At 49.0% G+C, this 25,268-nt stretch overlaps 1 protein-coding gene across 1 annotated transcript in view; it reads right to left on the bottom strand.

The window, feature by feature from the left end:
- Positions 1–23,988, bottom strand: part of RGS5 (regulator of G protein signaling 5) — a 34,935-nt gene extending 10,947 nt beyond the window's left edge. The window contains exons 1-3 of the mRNA XM_081026917.1: positions 23,669–23,988; positions 6,575–6,685; positions 910–971 (exon numbers count right to left, since the gene is read on the bottom strand). Of these exons, the coding sequence (XP_080883043.1) occupies positions 910–971; positions 6,575–6,685; positions 23,669–23,712 (217 nt within the window). The 5' untranslated portion in view covers positions 23,713–23,988. The remainder of the gene's footprint in view (positions 1–909; positions 972–6,574; positions 6,686–23,668) is intronic.
- Between the last annotated feature and the right edge of the window lie 1,280 nt (positions 23,989–25,268).

Genomic DNA, 25,268 nt, shown 5'->3' with positions numbered 1-25,268 from the left:
TATCCAGATTAAAAAGACATAGCCCTGGCTGTCAATGAGTTTAGAATCCATCGTAGGAGGGAGAGAGTCTGATGAGAGTACAAAGTAGCAAGTATTAAGTGGCATAAAAGAGGTGCAGACAAATGTCTCTGGAAGCTCAGAGGAAGGATAAATGATTCCGGATGGCCCAGGAAGACCAAGCGTTCAGTTTGTAGATTAGCTTTGATCGGGGAGGGAGAATTTCAACAGATAGAGATACGAATGCAAAGCATTCCAGCCAAAGGGATCACGTGTAGAAACCCTGTAGGGAACGGATGACGGCAGAACGGCCATCCAGTTCTCATGGAGCAGCTGAACCATTGGAAATGGGACCCTGGTACTGCAGGCTTGGGAATCAGTAAGGACTGTGGATGAGAGAAAGGCAGGGGGTGCTCAGGTGTGCGGGCATCAGCCTGGAAAGGAGTTCCCGCTGGTGCTTTTGTCCCATCTTGAATGAAGACAGAAGAGGAAACCGAGGCTGGGGACATGACAACCCAGGTAAGGTCACAAAAGCAATCAATGGCAGTTTGAACTGGGACATGCTCCTCTCCCCCGCCTCATGGCCCAGTTGTCTTCACACTGCTGTCCAGTCCTTGTCAAGGAGGCTAAGCTAAAAAGGCAGCGTCTGTATGTTACTGATGAAACTATGAGGGGCACACAGAGCAAGCCAGGTGCTCACACAAGTCCGCAGGACGGGGGGCACACGCCATAGGCACGAGTCCTCAGGACACCCCACTTCTACGCTCTCCACCTCCGCCCTCTGCACCTTCCCTTGCTGAGACTGCTTTGGGAAACTGAAGACACGTCAGGATGGGGCACGGACTCGGGCAGTACTGGGTGCCCGCGCCTCTGCCCCTCCGCTGACCTTTGCACGCAGCAGCTCAGACTTACAGTTGTTCTGCAGGAGTCTGTCCAGGGAGACACGCCACTGCAGCGCCTCCTCCAGCGACGGCCTAAACCGGGAAATGACAGAACAAGGCGACGCTGTGAGCGGGAGCCGACACAGACACCCACAGCCACCTGTATGGACCTGCTGTTAGAAACGACACCGCCGAGAACCCATTCTCAGGAGAAGTGACAGTTATTTTCTTTCTAACTATTGGGTTTGCTTTCGGACATCTATTTGATACGTTTTCATTTCTTTTTGAACAATTTGGTAAGTCTGTCCCCTTTTAGAAGTCAAGTCTACTTGTCGTGAAGCTGTGTCTTGATATTCTGGTGTATGTCATGACACTGGCTCCATGTGGGGTCTTTTGCCAGATGAAATCCAGGGGTCCCAGAGGGACTGGACCCACATTCCCGGCCTCCCCGGCGCTGCTCTCCAGCCAGCTGACCTAGCCAACAAAGGGCACCGAGCCTGCCTCCACGCCCTTCTGCCGCCTCTTCCAGGCTGCTGGGAGATGGGACCTGGGGTGCTGCCTCTCGGGGGGACGACATCATAGCAAGTCTACATTTTCAAACATCTGGGTGCATTTTTCCTGCTCAACTCAGACAGGATAGTGATTTTTAAAAGACTTCCTCTTCCTGAGGAGAAAGGTGGCCCTACTCCGGGAGTAGGAAAGTCGTGTGCAAAGCCTCCAAAAGCAGACCCAGGAGGTGTCGCTCAGCCAGCTCACCACCTCCCCTCCGGCCTGCTCCTCTGACACTTAGGTGTGCGGACCCCACCCCTCCCTCTCCCTGCACCACCGGCACCACTGTGGTGTCTAGTGGCTGACGGCTGACTGCTCCCCGGACTCACCTGCTCCACATCCCACGTCCTGACGTGAGCTCAGCGTGAAGTCGAATCTGACCACCAAGGCAGTTATTAGAATGTTAAGGCTACTGAAGTGTTTTTCCTAAACCGGAATTTCCTTACCTCTTGTTTATCTACTGTTCAGACAATGCAGGAATATTCTTGATTTGGGTTTTTGAAAAATATCACCTCAGGGTTGTAATTATTCAGATTAGCAGCTGAGGTTGATGAGACAGTTTCTAATTCTACTTTTTATTTTGCTGTCCCAGGCTCAGATTCAGCCTTTGTTTATATAGGGAGTCCAAGAGAGCAGCAGTTTTTTTGGGTAAAGAGCTGTGAATAATTCCTTCACTTCTCTCTCCCCCACTGTAGACACATATGGATTGGGAGTCTTAATTCTATTATTTTTTATACAGTTTCATGTTTTTACCATTTGAACGTGAAACATGCTAAAAATGAGAGTAACCAACCTGGAGAAATAATCTTTTCTCCTGGCTAGAAGCATAAAAACCTCAACACTGATTCCTTGGAAATTTATTTTTACTAAGAGAACTACCTTCCCTTCCCCGTTTTCTTCTGGCCGGTACAAAGGAGCGCAGGAAGGAGACAGGCCGTGAAGAAGGGATGTCCCTTTATTTTCCTGCCTCTTTATTGCTGGCCAGGATCTGTTTTCTGCCTCTCCTGTATTACTTCCCCCTGAGAACTTTTCCAACGTGTAATTATCTCGCACCTATATTTTACAGGGGGTCGAAATGCTCAAACCTGATAAGGAGGAGTTAAAGAAGATGCTGGAAGCAGTGAGTGTCCCTGTCTAGAGTTACCCAATGAAAGCAAGAGAAGGGACAGGAATAGAATGGGCGAGGGGGCGGGAGAACATTTTCCAGAGTGGACCGTGGGTACGTGTTTCTCTCAGTGGCAGAGGGTCAGATGGAAAGGAGTGAGTAGCAGTTCTGAAATGAGACAGAAGCCGCTGGGGTGGTGGGCAGCCAGGCAACTGTTTTCTGTTTTTCTCAATGGTTCAACTTTGTTTTCTTCTAATGAGAATAAAAACATACTTAAAACATAGATGAGGCCCTTGCACATCTTCACTCCCTCATACAGCGTTTTGCACATAGGAGACGCCCCCAAGTCTCTACTGACCGTTCACAGAAACAGGATGTTACAGTATCGGGCAGGATTTGGAACAGGCCTGCTTTACTCTCCGAATCGCTTTCTGATTTTATAAGTATTCTCATGAGGCCCGTCGCCCTCCCTCTGCCTTGTCCTCTGGTTGGGACAGAGGAGGGAGAAATGACAGGAGCAGGTGTATCCACCCAAAGCACGTTCCCAGGTCCCACTTGTCCCCGCTGGTCTTGTGAGAACCAGCGCTCTGGTCGCTCTGGGCAGCACCTCACAGGCAAGATTAAATCCCTGAAAAGAACACGTGCACAGCCGGCTTGGGAGCTAAATTAGGCCAGATGGACCTGAGGACACAGTTAAGCGAGACGCAGCCCGCAGCAGGAAGCCCACTGTTGTGACCACCAGCCTGGGAGGCTGTGCAGGTTCGTCCTGTCCCGATTCTCAGAATTTGCCCGGTCTCATTAACTCCCACTTCTTTGGAAACAAAATGGACGCAGATCTAAATGACCACTAAGTGCCCTGGTTTGCAAGCTCGTAGCTGACCACAGAGAGTGGGCATGGAATGCTTCTGTGTGTGGGTGTGGGACACAGGGAGGAAGCCGGCTCCAAGGAAAGGCAAAGTAAACACTGCAGAGATGATTAACTGGGGGTTGCATAATGCCCAGTGTAAACGCCGCTCATCCAGGAAGTGACCTCTGCCTCTCCCTGTGTCGTGCTCCCTGAGTCCCTCACACGGCAAGGGTGCTACAGCTGCAGGTACAGCTGGTCCACCAGGGAGCGCTCCTCCCACCCATGGCACAGCCCTTCGGCAGGAATCCACACTGCGTGAAGGGCCTGTCGAATTAATGCACACATGAATGATGGGTCATTGTGCCCAGAATGAGTCTGATTGATGAAAGCCACAAATAACCCAAAACTTAGATTAAAAAAATTTTAACTGCATGAAGCATCACTACCTGACACGTATGTATTAGGCTGTAACCATGGGAGAGTATTTTCATTTAAGAACCTGTGGCCCTTCCGTCTCCTCCCCTCTTTTAACCCACAGTCCCTGGCACATACCGTGTTTCCCCGAAAATAAGACGTGGCCAATCAGCTCTAATGTGTCTTTTGGAGCAAAAATTAATATAAAACCCAGTCTCATTTTACTATAAGACCGGGTATAATACAATAAACGTAACATAATATAAGACCGGGTCTCATGTTAATTTTTACTCCAAAAGACGCATTAGAGCTTACTGTCCGGCTAGGTCTTATTTTCAGGGAAACACAGTAGATATCATTTATGTGTGGATGTCATTCTAAACTTACAAAGTGGTAAAACAAGAAGCAATGGAGCTGAAAACCAGTGACAATGGCAGGGAGAAAAGGAACATCTAGAACATAAACTGTAACAATATTTATGTCAGCTCCTGAGCACTTTGCAATTGATGATAAGCCATGATAAGGGTGATTGCAAAATAGATTTATGTGGATATTAATTTGCTTGTTGTTTATTATGAGGACCTTCAGCAGAGTCTGAGGGAATGCTCACATGCAGAGGGTGGGAAACGTGGGGGTCCTCAGAGAAAGAGAAGGTGGGAGGATACAGGGATAGACAGCCAGGAAGACAGTGTCACGGAGACCACGGCTCAGCACAGTCAAATCCTGCGGCAAGTCAAGGCTGAGGCCTTAGCGTGGACGGTGTCCGTGGGGTCGAAAGGCTCAAACCTGATAAGGAGGAGTTAAAGAAGATGCTGGAAGCAGTGAGTGTCCCTGTCTAGAGTTACCCAATGAAAGCAAGAGAAGGGACAGGAATAGAATGGGCGAGGGGGTGGGAGAACATTTTCCAGAGTGGACCGTGGGTACGTGTTTCTCTCAGTGGCAGAGGGTCCAGATGGAAAGGAGTGAGTAGCAGTTCTGAAATGAGACAGAAGCCGCTGGGGTGGTGGGCAGCCAGGCAACTGTTTTCTGTTTTTCTCAATGGTTCAACTTTTTTTTCTTCTAATGAGAATAAAAATATACTTAAAACATAGAAAATGCTTTTTAAAAAAGTGATTTTTTTTTTTTTTAAAGAGAGGGGATAAAAATACATTCTGCCCGGAGAAGGTTTATTTTATCCTCCGAGGTTTGTTTTCATTTGAGAGAAGAACATGGGTTAAAAAAAAAAAAGACATTTTTAAGTGGGGAGAAGAGAGGTCACGAAGCTCCTGCAGAATGTCTCGGACTCCTGTGGGCGGACAGGAGGGGATTGGGGTGGGAGGAGGGCGGGAAAGCTCTGCAGTGCCCCAGGCGCTCCCCCCAACGCCGTCCACACACAGCCTCTAAGCACATGAAGGATGTTTTAAACAATTCCAAATTATGGAAGAAGGGATGAAAAGCAAAAGGAAAATATAATTCAATAAATGGCAGCCCCAGGTTTTCTTTCAAGACGGCTTCCTCCTGAACCCCTGTCCACCCAAATAGTAGCTCAAGTGTCTGTGTGGGATATTAAAGAGAATCAAAGCAGGAAATGTGGTCCTATGTTTAGTTTTTAAAATTGATTCCAGCAGAGCAGTCATCACCACACCGTTTACTTCAAAACAGACTTTCTGATCAGTGGCTGCCAGGAGACGTGGTTCTCCCCTCCCTTAGTGCCTGGGGCCCGACTGCATATTGAACTCGTTTCTTCTTTCTAAATGCGGAAAAATCAATTATGCCTCGCTTCCGGTTGGGGATCACTTTGAAGTAATAAAAGAAGGAGAATGGAAATACCCACGTAGGCGATGGAAAGAGATCAAAAAAGAACGACCCATCTGTCTATCTCCCATCCCATCCAGCTATATTAAGCTGAAGGTCATTTAGACAAAAAACTGGCTAATTTAGAAAAATGTTAAGTTCAAAAGGCAATGGAGATTAAAAGGGATTTCTGTATTTTTACCATGCTTCTGTGATCTCCTCAAAGCTTTGAGGTAGAAGAGCGATGGAATCTGAATACATTTGGCTTTTCTCCTTCCTGCGTTCCTTTGCTGATGTTCATGGGCTCTTCACTCACAAAGCGGGGACGGCCTGTTGTTGCCCAGGCAACACAGGCTGTGCAGCCAGGGGACAGAAGGTAAATGGTGTGGATGCTGTGGGCCCGGGTTTACTGCCACCACACTGGTGCGGTCTCCTTCCTAAACTGTCGGAAGTGTGTGTGGACAGCTGGGGCAGGAGGGAGGGCTGCAGAGTCCAGCCAGAAAGCTTCGTTTATGGGTCGGGGGCACGTGCTGCACGTGCACGAAACAGGAAGAGCTGCTCCAGTACTCACGGCCCGCCAAGGCCCATCTTCTGTCCCTCTGTGGGACCTGGAAGGGATTGTATCTTGGAGAAGAAACTATGGGCTTACACTGTGTGCCTGATCTCGGCATCTTCCTGAGGGAAAGGCTCCCCGCCACCTCCCTGCTGGGGAAGCAGCCCTGGAGATGGCCCAGAAGGGTGCACCCTGGTCACCAGTAATCAGATCAGGACTAGTGACCCGGCCCCAGGCCAGCAAGAGATGAGGTGGCTGGTGCCATTTTATAAGGTGTGGTCTGTCCCTGCAGTAAGGTCCTACCGGGCACAGGATTCTGCTCCAGACACAGGTGAGTCAGGGAAGATGCCTGTTTGTAAACCGACTCAGTGGGGCACCTCCAACCTCCAGGGATGGGAGGGGGTGGTGCTGTGCCCTCTGCAGGGCGGGCGCTGGACTCCACACTCACGACTCACTTCTGGGTCTTGGCTGGCTTCTCCGGCTTCTCATAGTGCGGAATGACAAGGTCAACAGCTGGGTCGGGCTTCTGGAGGAGAGCTCCCAATTTGATCTTAATCTCCTTGGCCCTGAAAGAAGAGATGTAAGGGGGCGAGAAGACCACGTGAGCACACAGGTCTGAAAAAGTCAGAAACAACATAACAAAAGTCCACTTCACTGTTGCGGCAGGAAGGACGCCAGTGTGGAAATGGGGGCACGAGTGCTAACAGTGGACATTTATCAAGCTCGTATGTCCCTGGTTAACATGCATTGCCTTGTCCTAATCTTAACTATTTTTATATGTATTCTCTCACCTTATATACGGCAGGTATTGTACGCATGATTCCCCCTCTACCGAAGAAATTGAATGACAGTTTAAGCAGCTCACTTAAGAGACCCCAGCCAGTCCAGCTGGAGGTGGGCAAGCTCAAGCCGTCCGACTCCGGGCTCACAGATGGAACGCTCCCTGCACTGCCTACCAGGCTTCGGAGGGTCTGCTTCTGGCTCTGCCCTTAATTAGATGACATCTGAAAGAACCTTCAATTTTTACTGCCAGACCTCAGTTCTCTGAACGGTAATATGACAGTAACCCAGGTGTTTTCTCCAGCCATTTCCAGCTGCAAACTTAAGTTACTCTGCTTGATGATTAACTTTTCTATGAAGTTTCTTCATTTACATGGAGTGGTTTTTCCCAGTCCCTGCCCATCGTTCCGTAATGGCCGCCGGGGTAGCTTCCGCACAGGGAGCCTCCGATGGACAGACCCCGACTGCCAGTGGCTGACTTCAGCCGCATCACAGTCCTTTCCATCCGCAACACACTCGTGATTGGTGTGCTCAGAGCTCTGGGCTCGCCTCCATCATACGATGCCGCTGTTTTCATGCCCAGCCTCAAAACTAAGCTTCTGAGTTGTCCATTATTGTATAAGTCTAAACCTGAAAAGCACCAAGCAAATCTTAAATGTGAATCCATAAGACAAGCCGTGTATATGGTAGAGCCAAACTGCTGTCTGTCATGGTCACCTTGGCACTACATATATGCTTTTAAGACAGAGTGTCAGACTGCATGATGGTTATTGATTTACGTGTCTGTTTTCCAAGCTGGATATGAGAAGTCTGCAGGCGGAACTGCGTCTTAAATACCTCTTAACTCCTGTGTGTAGCACAGCGCCTGGCAACATAGTCAACATTTCGAAAATATTTGCCAAAGTGAACTAAAAATATCTGGGTTTTGTTCCTCACGGATCTGCTAACATGTATCTCCCGGTCCAGGCTGATCACAACCAAAGCCTTAAAGAGCCGTGATGAGGTCAGAGCTGGGCCCACGAAGGTTCTGCTACTATAAAAATACTTTCCTCATCCGTTCACATGCAGATGTAATGATTTCAGCAGATGAAATGTATACAATTAGCAATCATGGATATCAGGAAGAAAAAGTTAAGAAAACCTACTGTGTAACTTGCTGAAAACATAATACTGAATCATACCATAGTTTCTGTTAGTATTGTAAATACGATTTTAAAACTGTGATTTAGAATTAGTCACCTTCACTCTATCCTTTCCTTTTCGTTTCTTTCTGTGTCCCTTCTTTCCCTAGGACCCTCTCTGTGGCTGAAGCCAACTGGGGTCCACACCAGAGCTGAGTGAGCTCAGCCGAGCACAGCCTGGGCCTGAAATTGGGGGCTCTGCCGCGGAAGCGTATATAAACCCGAGAGTAAAAGGTCTCACTTTGCCCCCAGGCTCGGCAGTTTGCATTATCCTTTAGGTTTCTTTGCCCAGAATTTGGGGCAGACAAAGCAGGGCATCCTGGCAAGTCTCCCTGACGGCTGCCTGTGCTAATCCATGGGGCACACTGAGCCAGTCTCCACCCCAGAATGTCATCCAGCAGCACTCCTCAAGGCTCCAGACACCCCATGTCCCCCACATGGGGACTGCATGTGGGGTGGCACCTGTCTTCAGACCCAGCCCTCACCCAGAGGTTTTATCGGCAACACCTGGAGACGATCACCTGCGGACATTTCCCAGGCGCCCAGCCTTTAGTGTGGCTGGTTCTCTGGGGGGTGGTTTTGCTGTTTTCCTCTCCACGTCTGTTTCTTTCTCTTCTCCCTTTTGCTCCATTTGAGCCACTCTGAGAAGAGGGCCGCCCTGTCCTACAAACTCAGCCTGCTTCTCACTTCCCGTGGCCACCGCGGGACGCACTGCCCCACAGAAACACGGTCTGCAAATGGTGGCTCCATCCCCAGACATGCCCCAAAGCCCTTCAGACCAGAGCGGACCAGTGCGGTTTTCTGCCTCGCCGTGTGCAGGTGCTGCGGGGGTGATGCAGGAATCGTTGCCGTCCAGAGCGTCATCCGTAGAAAGCCGTCTCCTTCCTCAGAGTAGATGTCCGATGGCCGTTTCCCCAGGTTTGCCCCGGGATGTAAGCGAGAAAGGAAAGGCAGCGCCTTGGAAGTACCTCTTTCCATGGCTTCACCTCCTGGCTGAACCTGAGCCAGGTTCAAATACAGGACATTAAACAGAGTATGTGGGCCAGAAGTCTGCTTGGTGTCATCAGGATTTGGAGAGTACAGACAATGACTAACATTGTCACATCTCTTCTCACAAAACAGCGCAAGTTAAAAGGCTTGCTGACAGACGCTGAGGGTGAAACCACTTGAAACATTTTCCCCTTTTTACAAGAGGATCGGTGTTACTACATTGGTTTTTCTCAAGCATTCCTGGAATATGATTTCCTCCCCCTTTCCTCCCCCACCACCACCACCACACTTCAAATGTAGGAAAGAAACACACCAAATGGAGAATCACACTAAACACAGGCTCAGACCTACCACTTCACTTTCCTCTTTAAGATAAACTTGAATGTGTCTGACGTTAATTGAATGTCAAAAACAATCCCTTCCAGAGAAAACTTTCTAAGCTGTTGACGATTTTAACTCAGTCTCTGGCTCTACTTGACCACACATTGGGGGTTTTTCTGGCTATGTTACATGAATGCTTGGTAACAATTTCTGCCTCCTCTCACCGCCTCCCCCCTTTGTTATCCTTTGTTTTACAAAGAAAAACTTGTTTGGAAATAAAATCAGTTGGAAATGGCTGGGTGAAATTTTAAAGAAAGGTTCAGAGGAAGATAACGCTTTCTCTAAATGGCTCACGTTACTGGTTTCAAACTGACAAGGGTTTGAATAATTGTAGGGTGTGCAGTTTTAGACCTGTGGCCTGTGTGGGTACGCTGACCAGGAAATCCAATTTCAAAAGGTCCTGGCCACCTCGCTGGTTCCTACTAAGGGGCGAACTGAGTGAAAGTTATAAGGTGCACAAACGTGGGAAACAGGAGAGGCGATCACTAAAATCAAAAGTATAGCTGACTTGTGAAAAACACAGTTATATTCAAGTAAAATGTATCAATAACCAAGTATGAGGTCCTGTGTGTGGAGTTTCAAGGACTCCAAGGAGGTTCCTTGCCTCAGAGACTCTTGGAACTGCTGAGCACAGCAGCACACGTGTGACCTGTGTGCAAGGCGTGTCCTGGGCATTCATTACAAGTGGATGGCGTATGCTGATGTGAACAGAGGCCCTGCCCTCAAGGAGCTCAAATGTGTCCCCGTGTGCTAGCATGGAGACCATGCACGGAGACGGGCTGTCCCAGCCGTGCCCACCACTCTCTCAGAGCCTTCTGCCTTTTCCTCCACCAGCACTTCTGTCTCTGCCTGTTTCCTTGAGCACTGCTGGTCTCTGCTGTTAGAATGGCTGGCCCCCCCGGGCAGAGTCAATTCCAGCCTCAGCACTGACCCAGGGCTCTACACTTAACTGCTCCATAAAGATTTACTCTATAAACTGATGACTTGGTCAACGAATGACCAAATCCAATTTCTAGGTTATAGAAAAACTGCGTTTTGGGGTGGGGTGGGTGAAATATCGGGATGTGCCACAGAATACATCATTGAGGACTAGATGTGTCTCATTGGGTCAGCTGGGGAGAGATAAGGCCACTAAATGACCACAAAGACTCGAACGTAACTGAATAACAGGTTGAAAATATACAAGTGGGGCTCAAAATGAGCTGGCTCCTTCAGTGCCTCACACCAGGTTGGACAGACTCAGGGAGGGGCACCACAGTCACCAACAGCCAGCTCAGGACCCATTCCTAGACCAGGACTTAATGGGACTTCAAAAGAAGGAGCCCTGGGGCAGAGACCAGCGCGGTCGTCCTGGACCCCGGGCACGTGTCAGGAACAGTCAGAGGGAAGATAAGGTGGAAGGGGTTGGGGGTACAGGAGAGGGAATTTATGACGCATTTCCAAAAGAGGTCTCCCCACTGGCCCCTGGCAAGGACCAGCCAATTAAATCCAACTGCAGTCTGTGTTGCAGATGCGCCCTGCCTGCCGGGGGAGGCGGGCGCATCAGTGAGGAAGTAGCCGGAGAGCAGAGGCTGCCAGGCAGGAAGCTGGCTTCCACAGCAGGAAAAAGGACCGCTCTAGCCTCCTCAAAATGTAACACATACCCAGGAAAGATAAATGGAAGTTTCTAAAGCACTTGTTAGCCACCAGTCTCCAAGCTGGAGAGTACTGTGTCAGCAGACCCGAGACGCAAAGGAAGAAAAGACCTGCTGTGCGTTCTTGTGGCGGAGATTTGAGTCACAGAGACAGAACCTGAGCAGAGGGTGACTAGAGAAGCGAGCCAGGGTGTGCTCACCGCGGGACCCCCCTAGGGACGTTCACTCCGTTGGAGGCTGCACACAGCCTCTCACTAGCTGCTCAGTTAAAACCTGACGTCAGTAGGGGTGTTACTCATGGCTCACAAGACACAGGGATTAATAACTGACCTGGGAAACCCTGTGTGCAGTATGAGGAGATGTCAGGAGAAAACCAGTCAGTGCTGGAACTGAAGCCCCAACAACCCAGGCTCTTCTGAACATGGTCCCTTGACGTCTAGGTCGAGTCTCAGGTGCAGGGACGAGGCAGAGCCGGGTCATTTTGGTGGAGAGAGTGTATCAGTTTGGCATCTAACATTTTCCGGAATTCACCTACTTCAATTTGAACTTTACCTGCTGTAAAAGTTTGTGAGGAGTGCGTGAGATGATGGATGTAAAGGTGGCACAGTGCCTGGTGCATACATAGCATATAAAACATGGTAGCCACCATCACCACCACCACCACCACCACACCACCACCACCACCACCATCATCACCATCACCACCACCACCACCACCACCATCATCACCACCACCACCACCACCACCATCATCACCACCACCACCACCACCACCACCATCACCACCATCATCACCACCACCACCACCACCACCACCATCACCACCACCACCATCATCATCACCATCACCACCACCACCACCACCATCACCACCACCACCACCACCATCACCACCATCACCATCACCACCACCACCACCACCACCTCTACTTGTTTACTACCCATCTTATACCACCTAGTCTTAATTTGCACCAGTTTCCCTTAACTTCTGGGATATTAATATTTAATTGCATTAATAATTTTCTCTTGGTTGGATGAATGAAGTCCATGCCTTAAACATTACTTTTTTGGCAAAATAACAAAGATACTGAAGTGAAGGAAATCAGGAAAAGTCAGAAGAAATTTCTGGCAGCTCTACACTGGGGAAGGTAGGAGGAGAGCCAGGGGTTACAAGCCAGGAAGGTTCTGGACTGTATAGCAGTGATTTGAAAGGAAAGTGAGCCATGACTCCTGCGAGGCCATGTGGAAAGCCATCTTTCGGTGCCCTTGTTTTCTCCCTGTTGGTGAAATGCAGACCAGATGTGGACAGGTAGAGAGAGTCTGGCTTTCCTTCAGAATGTGTCCTTTTCCTCTGTCACCTGGGGGACAGACCGCTGGTATATGCAGGTAAGGAAGACCATGTGAGGTCACTGGACTTTCACTTTAATCATGTGATCCCTGAATCTAGGAGCAAGGACTCCACCCACGGTCAAGAGGTCACCCCTGCTCACAGGTCACAGGCAGGAAACAGGTGGTCTGGAGCAGCTCTTAAAGATGGTAACTCAGATAAAACATACATTTACTGAGCTGTTCATTCACGTTTTCCTCTCTCTATAGTTTTTCCTCTCACTTTCAAGATATATGGAGGCCTTGCGCTATTTAAAATTAGAACTTTTAGAAGCATTGTTTTTTTCTAAGCATGGCCACACCCTACGCAAGGATTTCCATGGAAATTGAGATGTTTCCCATGTTTCTGTGGCCTGTCTCTGACACACTCATCACTCAGGGTGGGTTACTGGGGGTGCTGAAGAGACCAGACAGGACAGAGGCAGTTTCCTTCCCTTTGACCTTCAATTCCCTGTCTTATTCCAAATATTGTTGGCAGGAGTTCTGGATTTTGGTAATTCACTTTGGAAGCCAGATGATGGATAGTGGGAAAATGGTCCTCAAGCCGAGGAAAACAGAAATTTATGGTTTATTCTGAGCTTCCAAGGTGGAGGGTCAGGAGGCATTCCCACAAGAGCCTCTGAGCAGGGGTGGGACCCACTCTTTGAGCGTCTCCAGATTATTCTAAATCAGAAAGACAGACTTTCCAGTCATGGTTTCTAGTTGTTGATGACCCTACTTCATTTAACTTGCTCTATATATTACAGAAGAAGGAAACAGAAGTGGCACTAAGGGCACTGGAGATGGAGGGAGGGAAGAAGAGTGAGAAAAATTCACCCAGACCTAAACTGACACTGACATGTGTCACGTCACTTACGAAAACTTGCTCAGGGACACAGTGTGTCCTCCACGTGAACTTACGGAACAGATGCAAACTCATTTTCCCAAATACTCAGAACACTCGGCCAAAATTTATCACTGCCAAATTATTAAAAGGGTTTGTTGAGCAAGATGACTGTTTCTTGTTGGAAGGACAGAATTAGATGTCAAACCATTTCTTTTCTCCTGTCCCCAACATCTTGTCATGGCACCTCATTATTCTTAAGATTTCTATTTTCAAGAACTGTCTATGCATTGGTTCGTGCATTCAGTCCTATATGCATTCACGTATCAGACTCTAACAGAGAAACCACTGTGTGTCAGGCACTGTGCTAGAGACTGGGGGAGTGTTTTTCAAAATTAATAACAGAGTGTCGCTGACCTCAAGTAGCTTCCACCTTATCGAGAAGATCTGTATACTTCGCTTCATTGGGACACAGCCATGATGGATGTGGTGGAACGAACCCTCGGCCAGAAGTCAGTGCGCGGAGCTCTGGCACGCGGAGCGCACTGTCCGGCCCTGGGCCAGACGCGTTACGTATGCGTGCTTCTTCACTGGAAAAGCAGTGGTGCTGATACCGTCTACCTCGCAGGGTTAAGAGGAGAATGAAATCAGATCATATCAAACACCCACCAAAGTTGAATCTGAGGAAGGCAGGGTGAGAAGGGATATGAGCCACAAGAAGATGGCAGCGTTCTGTGGGAGCTCAGGGGAGGGTTAGCTTCTCCCCATGGGAGAACCAGGGAGAGCTCCCCAGGGTGGGCACTGGGGGGTGAGTGATTGGGCTGCAGCTCTGAGTAACGGGAGGAGGAAATACTGGTTTGGACCCAACACAGTTGCTCTCTTCCCATCTTTCTCCCAGCTTCCCAGTGATCCTTCCTGGAGTCTAATATGAAGTCCACTTCTTCCTAAATCTGTACTGAAAATTCCCAAAGGTTTCCAGGTCCGTGAGTACGTCGCCGGGTCACCGTCCTGGAGACTTCTCCCCAGCATTCTCAGAGCATCCCCGCGTTTCCTCCCAACGAGCAATGCCATTGGTTGTCACATGGAGAGCTGAGGGACGCAGGCCCCCCAAATTGTGTTGTTACTGGGATAGGACTTACTGAGTTAGAGGTCTGGGCTCAGGTGGGGACAAGGTCCAGAGAGCAAGCACACGGTCTCCCAGCAGCAGCAAGAGGGGGCAGAGCAGGACAGTGTGGTGGGCGCCACCCCCCAGGGCGAAATGCAGACACGAGCAGCCTTAAGACCAATGCAAGTCACAGCTGGCAGGAGATTGGCCGAGGTAAAACACAACCGAGGAAAAGACCTGAGGACTTTGGGAGCAGAACCAGAGAGGGTACTAGGGATACCCCCAGGAGAAAGAAGGGAAAAAACAGTGCCTTCTGCAGGGGACAGTGTCCATGTAATCGCCTGCGATGCAACCTGCAACGTGAGAAGTTTTCACTAAAGGTGACAGAAGGACAGTCTGCAAGGCACAGAAACAGAAACAGAAGAAGGGGGAGGCGGTGGAGTGGCAGAAATTAGATTCCCACATCTCCCTTGGTGGTAAGCTAAACAGCCTGCCCCCCCTACAAAGACGTCAGACATGGTTGCCCTGTGTGGCACAAGGGACTTTTCAGAGGTGATAAAGTTAAGGATCTTGAGATGGGGAGATGCCTCTGGATTATCTGGGTGGGCCCAAGGCCACCACAAGGCGCCTGATTTATGAGAGAGGCAAGACAATCAGAGTCTGAATGTGAAGTGACACGGAAGCAGAGAGAGGAAGACGCCATCCCACTGAGCTGCAGGTGAAGGACGGGTCCCCACGTGAGAAAATCCAGGAAACGGCTCCTCCCTGGAGCCTCCAGAAGGAATGGGTCCCCACCCACCCTTTTTAGATTTCTGCCCTCCTGAACATATGAGAACGAATTTGGGTTGTTTTAGGCCGCTAAGCTTGTAGCAATTGTTATAGCAGCTACAGGAACCTATTCCGCCCTCTCAGCTTTTAATTTTCAGACTGAGTTAACCATAGAAAATAGACTTAAAGAGGTCACTGTCCTGTCATTTTGATTCTATCATTCCATTTTCAATTAACAGGTACTTTTAATTCTTTTAACCTTTACTGACTGGTCTGCTCTTCAGCATTTAGCTACCTAATTTCCCTTGGTGGACTAGTTATTTCTTCTAATCTTCCTCTTTCCCTCCTCGCGCCCAGAACTCAAACCAGCGTTTATAAGCACAGACCTATAGTGTCCTGCAGGCTTCATGTTTACACACATACATGTGGGACATGCGTTGTGCATACAAACAGGCGTCATGCTTATGGCATACGCTATCTGAGTTACTCCCTGGGTCCTGCATATGGCAGTTATAGTTTTTTTTAATTGAATTAATTTAGTAACTCTACAACTGTCCAGGAAGGTACAGATGGGTGTGGGGTGGTGACTTGACATTATCTAAGAATAAACTGATCTCTTCCTCCTAAAAAGATTTTCCCCTCCAGGTACCCAGATTCTGCCCATCGTCCATTTGTCTAGTCACCGCAAGCTCAGTGGGTTACCTGGGATCCCTTTTCCTTTCTGCCCCGTCATCCCGTCATCTCGTTTACTTTCTAAGGTCCCTTGAAAGGGCCATTCCACGTGAGTCCATTCCCACAGCCCCTCCTTAGCTGTACGGGGAGAGGGAGATGGCTGGATGCTTTCCACTTCACTGTTCTGGCCCCTTCCTGACACTTGGCAGCACAGTTTCCCAACACGCAGATAGTGAAGAAAAACCACACACAAGAGAAAGCACTGGTTCTCCAGCTACCTAAATGGTTTACTCAACACTCACAGAACGCATAACCATTTTAGAGCTGCTAACAATCGGATGAGGGAGGTGTAAACGTTATCCCCAACTGGCAGATGAGAAGACTGAGTCACCGAGAGCTCAGGCAATTTGACCAAATCACCCAGCAATTGGAGCCCAACCCAATCTCATTTCAGCTCCTGGGCTCTTAGTTATTCTACAGTATTGCCTGTCGTGATTTTCTTTTCCGTCTGAGAAGGAACTGGGCTGGGACCCTGCTCCTGCTCTCCGTCTGTGACTCTCAGCTGCTCATATTAGAGAAAGGAAGAAGCCACATCTCAAGGAGAAGAACTGGTCAGTTAGGGTCACTAGACTTTCATTTTGTGCCTATGTGTGACCAAAATGGCACGATGCACTCATTTCCCAAGTGGCAGCCATCTTTCTATTCTTGTCATCTTCACGCTTAAGCCAATATCCATTAAAAACAAAAAACATGTGGTCTGTAAGTGGCTAAGGAAAGTGGCGTGCTTCTTTCCCCACCATGGTGCGGCCATCTGCCCTTGGATTCCTGCATAATTAAAAACATCAGGACCCTGTCTGGACCAGGAAGGACACAGAGGTCACACCATTCTTCGTGGGTCTGGAGGACAAATGTTGGAGGGCAATTTACAAAAAAGCTTTAAAGGCTTGTGGAGCTCACAGATGAGAATTTTGAGAACATGCTGCCCTGCAGTGAGTGTCCTCCCTTGAGGTTGCAGCTAAAGGAAAAAGTGTAAGGTTCAAAACGTGAGGGTGAAAGGCACGATCTGCCTAAGAAGGAAAACATCCCTGTCCATCTACCTACACTCATCGCAGTGAAAGAAAACGGCTTCACTTTCCGTGTGTCCATGTAGCTCTCAGCCCACCTTTTATCTAAGTCATAAAAGCAATCAGGTGTGCGTGTGCACACGCGTGCATGTGTGTGCGCATGTGACAGGTGGTTCAACGTGGGGCATTCAGGCACACAGTCTGGGCCCGGGAAGGGGCCCGGCTCCCCTGAGAAAGTCAGTCCCGCAGTCCTGCTGAGCCAGGTAAACAGAAGCTGCCAAAATACAGCAAAGCACATTGTTCATGGAACAGCTTGATTCTTCCAGAACTTCCTGAATCCCCACAGACAAGTGTCTCATCGAGACCCAGGTGTCCCGCACCAGTAAATGTCAGAAAGTAGCAGCTCAACCCAACGGCCCACCCGCTGCACTCCTGGTAACAAGCACTGACGGAATAGAGCACTTCACATTCTTCAAGCATTTCACATGGCATCTCTGCCTCTGCCTCTAGTATGATCATTCCAACATCTTTCTAGAACAGACTGTTGTAAGGATCTGCGATGGGCCGGGTGTTGCTTTGAGGGGTGTCTGGGAAGGAGAAAGGAAACTGTGTACGATGTGGAGTAATGCTGGTGGCCTCATTTCCTGTGCATGAAGCCAACGTGATTTTCAGCTAACTACTGTCCAAAGCATTCAAAGACTGCTTGGCTGTGTCCTTTCAACCCTGAAAATTTCAGGCTGTGTTCTTTGATCTCGACATGGCACTTGAAGAGCAGGCCTTGTAAGGACACCCGTGTCTGGCCTTTCCAGGAGCACTGCGTTTGGGCGAGGAGTCCAGAGTCACGTAGCCTTGGCTGTGCTCATGCCGCACGCTCCTTGGACGAGGCTGAGCGCCTGACAGGCCTTTCAGGGAAGAGCCCATTTCCCCGGCCCGGTCAGCTGTGTAACGGCTGCCCCAACTGCCCTCATTCCAGCCTCAGGATGGAACGCTCACTGTCAAGGCGAAGACCCAGCCTCCTGGCAGCATTCAGAAGTGTGCAAGTGGCCCAGGGGACACGGGGTGTCACCACCCCCAAGGTTAGGCGTGGCTCTGTCCTGGCTTCACTTTTCACTCTTACCCACAAGCACTCATACTCTTAAGAGGGAAGTCAGTCAGCTGTAAACGCAAGTGAGATTTCTCCGACATTTTCCTGACTACGTGTAAAGAGGAAAAGGAGGGAAGGAAACAAATTGTTTCATAGGGGTCCACCTGCCAAACACCAGCCACCTATGTACATGATTTCATTTATTTGAGCATCTCTCCCACCAAGATAAATATCCTCATTTACAGGAGAGGAAATGAAGCTCAGAGAGGGTCTGTACTTCCCCAGGTTCACACAGCAAGGAAGTAACAGTGGCCAACTTACAATCTCCACGTCCCTCCAAGTCCCTTTCTCTCCTGAGTTGAGGGCAACGCAGAGGACAGGCTTGGAACTCAGTCCTTCCTGCTCTGGGTTTCTTGAACATTCCTAAACCCTGTCGTCTTAGGAGTCGTGTTCTCAGGCAGCCGAAACCCCTCCAGCTTTCAGTGTCTTTGTCCGCTGGGTGACACAGTCTTTAACACACAGTGCAGGCCCGGGTCATTTACAGGAGGAAAGAGACAGGCTGCTGGTATCTGCAGCCTCCAGCCATACTCTGGTTCCTGCTACTAATGATGGATCCTGACCAAACGGATTCAAGTTTAGTTCCTCTGTGCCCAGCCAGCAGGACAGACAAGCCATCAGCACTGCCCTGGAGACATCAGCTCTGTCCGTAGATATTACCTGTCCCATAATAGGGACAAGTCCTTGCTAAAGAAAGAAAAACGAGTTAGACAGCCTTTCAGGGATCATCCCAGAGTGAGTCTGGGGTCTGAGCTGCCACCTGGTGACTCAGAGGAGAGCAGGGAGAGGCAGCTCATTGGAATGCAGGGTGTCATTTGCCTCACTGTGACAGGAGCCACATGAGAGCGACTGGAGGGCTTCATCTGGTGACGTGAGCCAATGGCAAGAGGCCTAAATGGACTCCCCTCTGCCAAGGCTTTCCTGAGGGGATCACAGAAGTGCTGGCTTCTCCCGTCTCCTGATCCCACACGCACCACTTAAGAGGCAGGAAGCCCTCTTTATTTTGCAATTCACACTTTTTCCCACTGTGGCCTAAACACCACTGCTGTCTGTCTGTCCTTCCCAAGGCCCTTGGCAGCGCTCCCGTCTCCACTTGCTGAGTTTCCTTGTTCATTCCTTCAATAGGTATCGCCAATGAGTGCCTACTACGTGCAGCGTTCAGACTGCCTTTTTGGTAACTGACTTCTTTAGGCAAAGGGGATAAAAATCTTCCCCGAGCAAACCTCTTTAGTCTTCAGAGTCGGGAGAGGATGGGCTATGACAGTTCCAAGGAAAGGCTACGCAGGGCCTGAGGCTTGGAGGGCGTCTGTGGTTGTGAAGTCCCAGCTCCCTCCTTGCCCGCCTGGGAGAGAACACATGGGTTGTGCAAAGATGTCACCCCGCCAGCCAGGCATGCTGGGCCATCGCCTCTCACGCGTCTGGACCTGCCACCCTGGCCTGGACTGCGTCCCCGCTCTCCCTTGCAGCCTGGACCTGGCCGTGCCTGTGCCTGCGCAGGCTGAGCAGCTAAGCCTTGGTGCAGCGACGACCCTGTGCCTTCTCGCAAAGTTCTCCCAGAGCCCTCCTCACGGCCCCTACTGCCCCCACTTGTGCTTCCTTGGAAGCTGTGCATTTGTTCCTTCCCAGGGCCTCTCCACAAGGCGGGAGGGGGGCTAATTTCTTCTACTTTGTCTCCCTAACTGGGCTGATGTTCCCTTCAGAAGGTTTTGGTCCTATTCTTCCTAAGGCAAGTCTCAAGGTTTGAAAGGCAATCCAGAGAAAAGTCAACATTGTTTCCTCAGTGAGAATTGAAACCAAGCTTTCCTTGGTGACTCCCCAGGCTGTATGAAATAGCTCATGCATTTCCTTCATCATTGCAGGGTTTCTCAGAGGTATTTCTACTGTGTCATAAGACTTTCCCTTGGCTAGAGCCAGCTTCAAATTCACACTCACGCACAGAAAGCTGGGTCCTAAGCTCAACGAGAGCCCCTGACACACGTCTTCAGGCTCCCCAGGTGATTTTGTACCCATCCTATCACCTCATCAAGTTCAATGCCAGCCTTTAATTCACTCGGGCGCTTATCTTTTCTCTACACTCGACTCAAGCATGTACTCAGGGCTTGAGAAAAAGCGTATCCATCCACTTACTCCTGCAGACCCAGGGGCCTTGGCCCACTCTGTGTGGTGCTTCCACGTGGCTTCGCGACATTGAAAGAAGCTTCGTTGGTTAGTGGCCCTGCTCATTAGGTACCTTTCTGCTCTAAATGGTCCACACTGAGACCCACAGAAACCAGAGAAGGTGGGGGGAAGTTGATTGTTTAGTCAAATGACAGTAAAGACACAAACGTCACCTTCCCCATTTACTCTCTGCAGGTCCTGAGAATGCCAGCACAGCCACACCCCCCCCCCCACGCGCAGCCCTCATCATCCTCAGCAGAGATCTGACATGAGCCGGACGCCTAGGCCCTGACGGGTCTGTGACACCCCATCAGTATCCCCGGGAGACGCTCGGGCAGCAGCTCCATCTTCTTACACCTCACGCCCTTTTCACTGTAGTAGGGACGGAACTCGGTGTCAGGACCCGGCAACACTGACGGACAAAAATAATAACGGTCACACCAGTCGCTTTATATTATGGTGACAACTTTTTGGAAGTCGTAACAGTAACACTTCACTTGAGAATACACGTGTCTTTTTCCAAAGAGCACTGTTTACTTGTAAAAGAAATTAAACTTGTTCAGAGAAATTCACGAGACTCTCAAAATAAATTGTCACAAGAAGCCTAAAATTCAAAGTTGAAAATCACTGGTAACAGGAAGGACTTCAAATGGCTCGAGGGTCCTTTCCACTGTCCGGCCCCCACTCACGTCGCACAGGAGTGAGCGCAGTATGTCACAGGTACACACTGCAGGCTCACGCGTTTGGACTATTACTAGTCTCTTTCCATATAAAAATATGTGAGGCCAACCTGAAGGTTTAGAAAGTGATGGTCTCAAAGAGCTACATAAATACGTAAATAGAGCTTTTGCAAAGACGGCAGTGTTGACTCTGACTTAATGCTTCTCTAAGGGGCATTTTCTAGCATCATCGCTCCCCTTACACAAAGTAAATCTGCTTTCTTGTAAATCTCATTAGAAGCACTGCTTCTGCCAAGGCTTGGATTTTAGCTCAGAGTTGGGGGTTCTTGATGATTTTTTATTAATCCACTCTTTTCTGCTCTCAACCTTTTAGAGAGAAACCAGGAAAACTTTCCTTTCAATTGCGCCTCTTGCTAGTCACTGAAACAGATGTATCTCCCTTTATTTAAACTACCTTAGAATTGGGAGGGATGTTAGAGAACAGCTGAGGAAAGTGAAGTTGCTCATGGGTGTGAATTTAGATCATGACAACCCGTGTCTGAGCCTTAGTCTTTACCAGCAAGCTTCCCGCTCTGATAAATGACAACGTGTTGCTCAGACATCTGCAGCTGAATTCTATTTCAAATGCACCAGAGAAGTTGCAGTTTACCTTTTCAATGGCACTTTCCATTAAAAACAGATTGTTGTGTAATGCATGGATGTTGTCCTAATTTCTTTGATGTGGAGACTTAAATATCTTTATCTAAACCTTGAGGCACAGCCTGCTCCTTTGTAGCTTGGGGAGAAGAAATGGAAAGTGGGGAGACTGTGGGGATGGAGTGGGGGAGAGGCAGAGAGCAGAGCTGGGGGAGGCAGGCTGGGCAGCACTAAAATGCCTCTTCCAGTAGGACAGAGAGTCTGATTCTTCCCAGGAGCGCATGCTAACAGCTCCCCAGCTGCCAAATGCCCCCAGGAAGGATTGCAATTGGAAAAAAGACTCTATTTGCAATGGTAACAGATGGTGAGAAAGTGTGTAATCGGACACAGTAATTGCAGGGTTCAAACACATGCCCATAAATGAAAAGGGGTCCAGGCAGTCTGCAAAAAAGCTTGTTCCTCTGCCCCTCTATTCCCCGTAAACACTGTCACATCCCGGGGCACGACAATCGACTGTGCATGAAAAGATACAGAAAGTGACTCAATACCAATGCCGCTAAGTGAATCAGATAGGAAACAGTAAGAGGAATCCACGAGAGGCATGCCTCATCACGTGCCTCAGTCAACGGCAGGCATGTTGAGAAGAACACATGCGGTGACATTACGAACAGCGACGTACTTTTAACAAACGTTCGTGCAGTATTCACTGAACGCCAGGCAGTGAATAGCATCACAAAGTACCTGGAGGACAGTTTGAGAGTCAATTGTGCCCTAATTAATAAGGCAAGATTGGAGATTTACCCACTGCCCGAAAGCACAGAACAATTCAAAGAGAAAGTGGGCTAAAGGCACCCCCTGAGGTTGGTGTGAAAGGTAAACTATACTTCTCAGAGTTGCAAAAACGGAAAAGGACCCAACTGTGCTCTAGCTCATATTCAGGGAACTCCGGGTTCTGGGCTTCCTAGGGAGCGGGACAGGCTGAGCGCAGGAAGTCGTCCCCACACCGCACCTGCTGTCCCCTCCAGGTCCAGGGCCCATGTCACCCCGCTAGTAACAGCCTAACTACAGTGACGTGTATCTTTACAGACACTCTGTGCTTTTGACAACAGGGAGTCAGGGTAGGTTTTATTTTCAGTCACTGCACAGTTCTGTTGCAGATAAATCCCTTTGCTAGAATGCCGCCTCTGTAACTGTCATTTGGAGGTTATTTCTAGGGTGAAAGTTGCCCAAAAGACCTGCGGTTGTCAGCTACAGGAGTCCCAGGTGCCCATTGGAGAGCCCTGCCTTCTTCAGCAGACGCAGCCAGGGCCTTGGGGCAGGGGAGGCAAGGGGTGCTCGGCGTGCAGAGGGCCACCTTCCCCTCCTTTCAGGAGTGAGGGCTCACCCCAAATGGCATCAAATCCAGTCTTGAGAAGAAAGAAGAGGAGAAACAGCCCACCCCTTTGCATCAGGTAGGATTGTTAGGGTAAGTTTTCTAACAAGCCCAACCTGTGTTCTTCTAATTACGCAGCCCAGGCACTTCGGATCCCCTCCAGAATACTGCCCAGTTTGAGGGTGACCAGGCAGCTTCAGACCTGTTGCTGCACGTATCTAAAAGAGAATGCCTCCTAGTGCCAAGCCCCGTGTCCCCACGGCTTTCCTCTGCCTGGCAGGCAGTCCGGCTGCTTCTGCCTGATGGGTGACGACAGAATACACAGAGAGAAAGGCCCTGGGCCCCGTGCAAACTGGCCTCCTCCCCACGTGAGCGCACTGACAGCACTAACATGGTGCCGTCTCTGTGGGTTCTGGGCGGGCCGTGCCGTCACTCATTCAGTCCTCAAATCCAGCCTGTGAGGCTGGCACTGAGTAGGTGCACTTTACAAATAAGGAAACAGAGACGCAGAGACCCAGCACCCAGCAGTCAGATGTGGGAACCAGGCTCCCGACCGCACTGACTGCACATCACCTGGAGGACAGTCACCTGCTCAGAGGGAAAGGTGGACACCCCGGTGTCCTGGCTGGGAACTTTCACAGGACACAGCTCCCAGTCTGCAGTCAGGCACCCCTCAGCCGCCTGTCCCCACTACGAGGGCCCTCGGTTGCAGCTGGGTAACCTCCCCAGAGTAAAGACCCCCATTCCTCCATCTCTTCAGCCAAAAGAACTGGTCTCACCTTTCCAGGCATGACTGGGGTAAAGCTGCAAGTCCTTTGCACATTTTCGCAGGTGGCCCTCGGCTTTGAGCTCAAATTCTTAACGGTGGAGTGAACAGGTCTTCGCAAACCTCAGATGTGCCTGGGCCGGTCCCTCTGCGGGTTATATAGGGCCCTTCCTGGCCGGCTGGGCTGGACCAATCCGGAGGCTCAGGAAGCGGCTGGCTGGGAGCGGCCTCTGCAAGGCGGTTCGTCCCTCTCCGACAGCCCCGCTGGGCTCGCAGCTGCTCCCACCAGAGCTCTGGTTGCTCATCTGCTGGGCAGGGTCGCCTGTTCTCACTGGAAATCTGGAGCCTGTCACAGGCTCCAGGACAGCAAGGGCCCTTGGAGACCACTTAGCGAGACTGTTTCTCAGGACACATGTAGGGAAGAATCGTAAAATGTTTAGACGAAATAACACATCAACACTCATGTGATATTTTATAATTTTCATTACAGCGTCCTCCTAACCCATGATTACTGCGATGTGGGGATTTTGTTTTTGTATTTTACTTTTAAAAGGTATAATTTTTAATGTAACACTGTGTTTTGGACGTGCGCTTTAACTGCATCACAGCCAAGATAATGGGGTCTGGAAATTTTAAATTCTGTCGAAATGTGTCGATTAGTTTTTGGCAAATAGTCCTTATGTGCTTGGGAAAATGTAGATTTGCTTTTTCTTAAAGACAAGGTGCTACACATTTCTACCTATTGCGATATGCATAAAATCCGAATCTTCTGCACACTTACTTTTGATGTTTATCAGTTCCTGATAGCTTTTAATATTCCCAATATGACAGATTTTTCATTTTCTTCTAGTAACTGAGATAGTATTTTCTATCTCATATAGTATTTGTACGTTATGAAGCTGTACTGTTAGAAGCCTACAAGGTCATGGTATTTTAATCAAGTGACATATATATATATATATATATATATATATATATATATATCTGTCATTGTCTCTTTTAATGATGTTTGCTCTACAGTCAGTATTGCCCGACGTTAACATTTCTACCTCACCTTTGTTTTGGTTAGTAGTTGCGTATGCTCATCATTGCTGGGTCTTTTTTAAATGAAAACAACATATCTCTGTATTTCAAATCCAATAGCCTCTGTCCCTTAATAACTGGTAAGTATAACTGCTTTCCATTTGTTGTGATCAATAATGTACGTGGATATATTTTTACAACCCTATTTTGTGTGAACATTTTCCTTTTTTTAAACAGTTTATTTATTCCTTTCTATTATGCTTTACTCATTTGATAGTTATACATTTTATTGTTTTCATGGTTACCCATAGATTTTTACTGTGTATGTTAATTTTAACAGACTCCACATTACTCAATGTGTCTCTCCTGTCCCCAAGTAAAACAAAACCCCCACAAAACAGTAAGCCATTGTCTCTTTTCTAATCACTCCAGTCACTAGGAGTATCTGTAACAGAAAAAATCTGGAACAAAAATCTGTAACAGATTTTTTTGCCCACTGTTGTTTTTCGTCTCCGAGGTTTCCACTTGTTTCTACAAGGATCTGGGGGAGTGGACTTTACAAATCCCTGTATTTCTAAAAAACAGGCTGG

This window comes from Rhinolophus hipposideros (genome assembly GCF_964194185.1).
Source record: "Rhinolophus hipposideros genome assembly, chromosome: 19".
Lineage (NCBI taxonomy): Eukaryota > Metazoa > Chordata > Mammalia > Chiroptera > Rhinolophidae > Rhinolophus > Rhinolophus hipposideros.
Note: the sequence above shows the minus strand (reverse complement) of the source record. Positions and strands in the feature narration are given on the sequence as shown.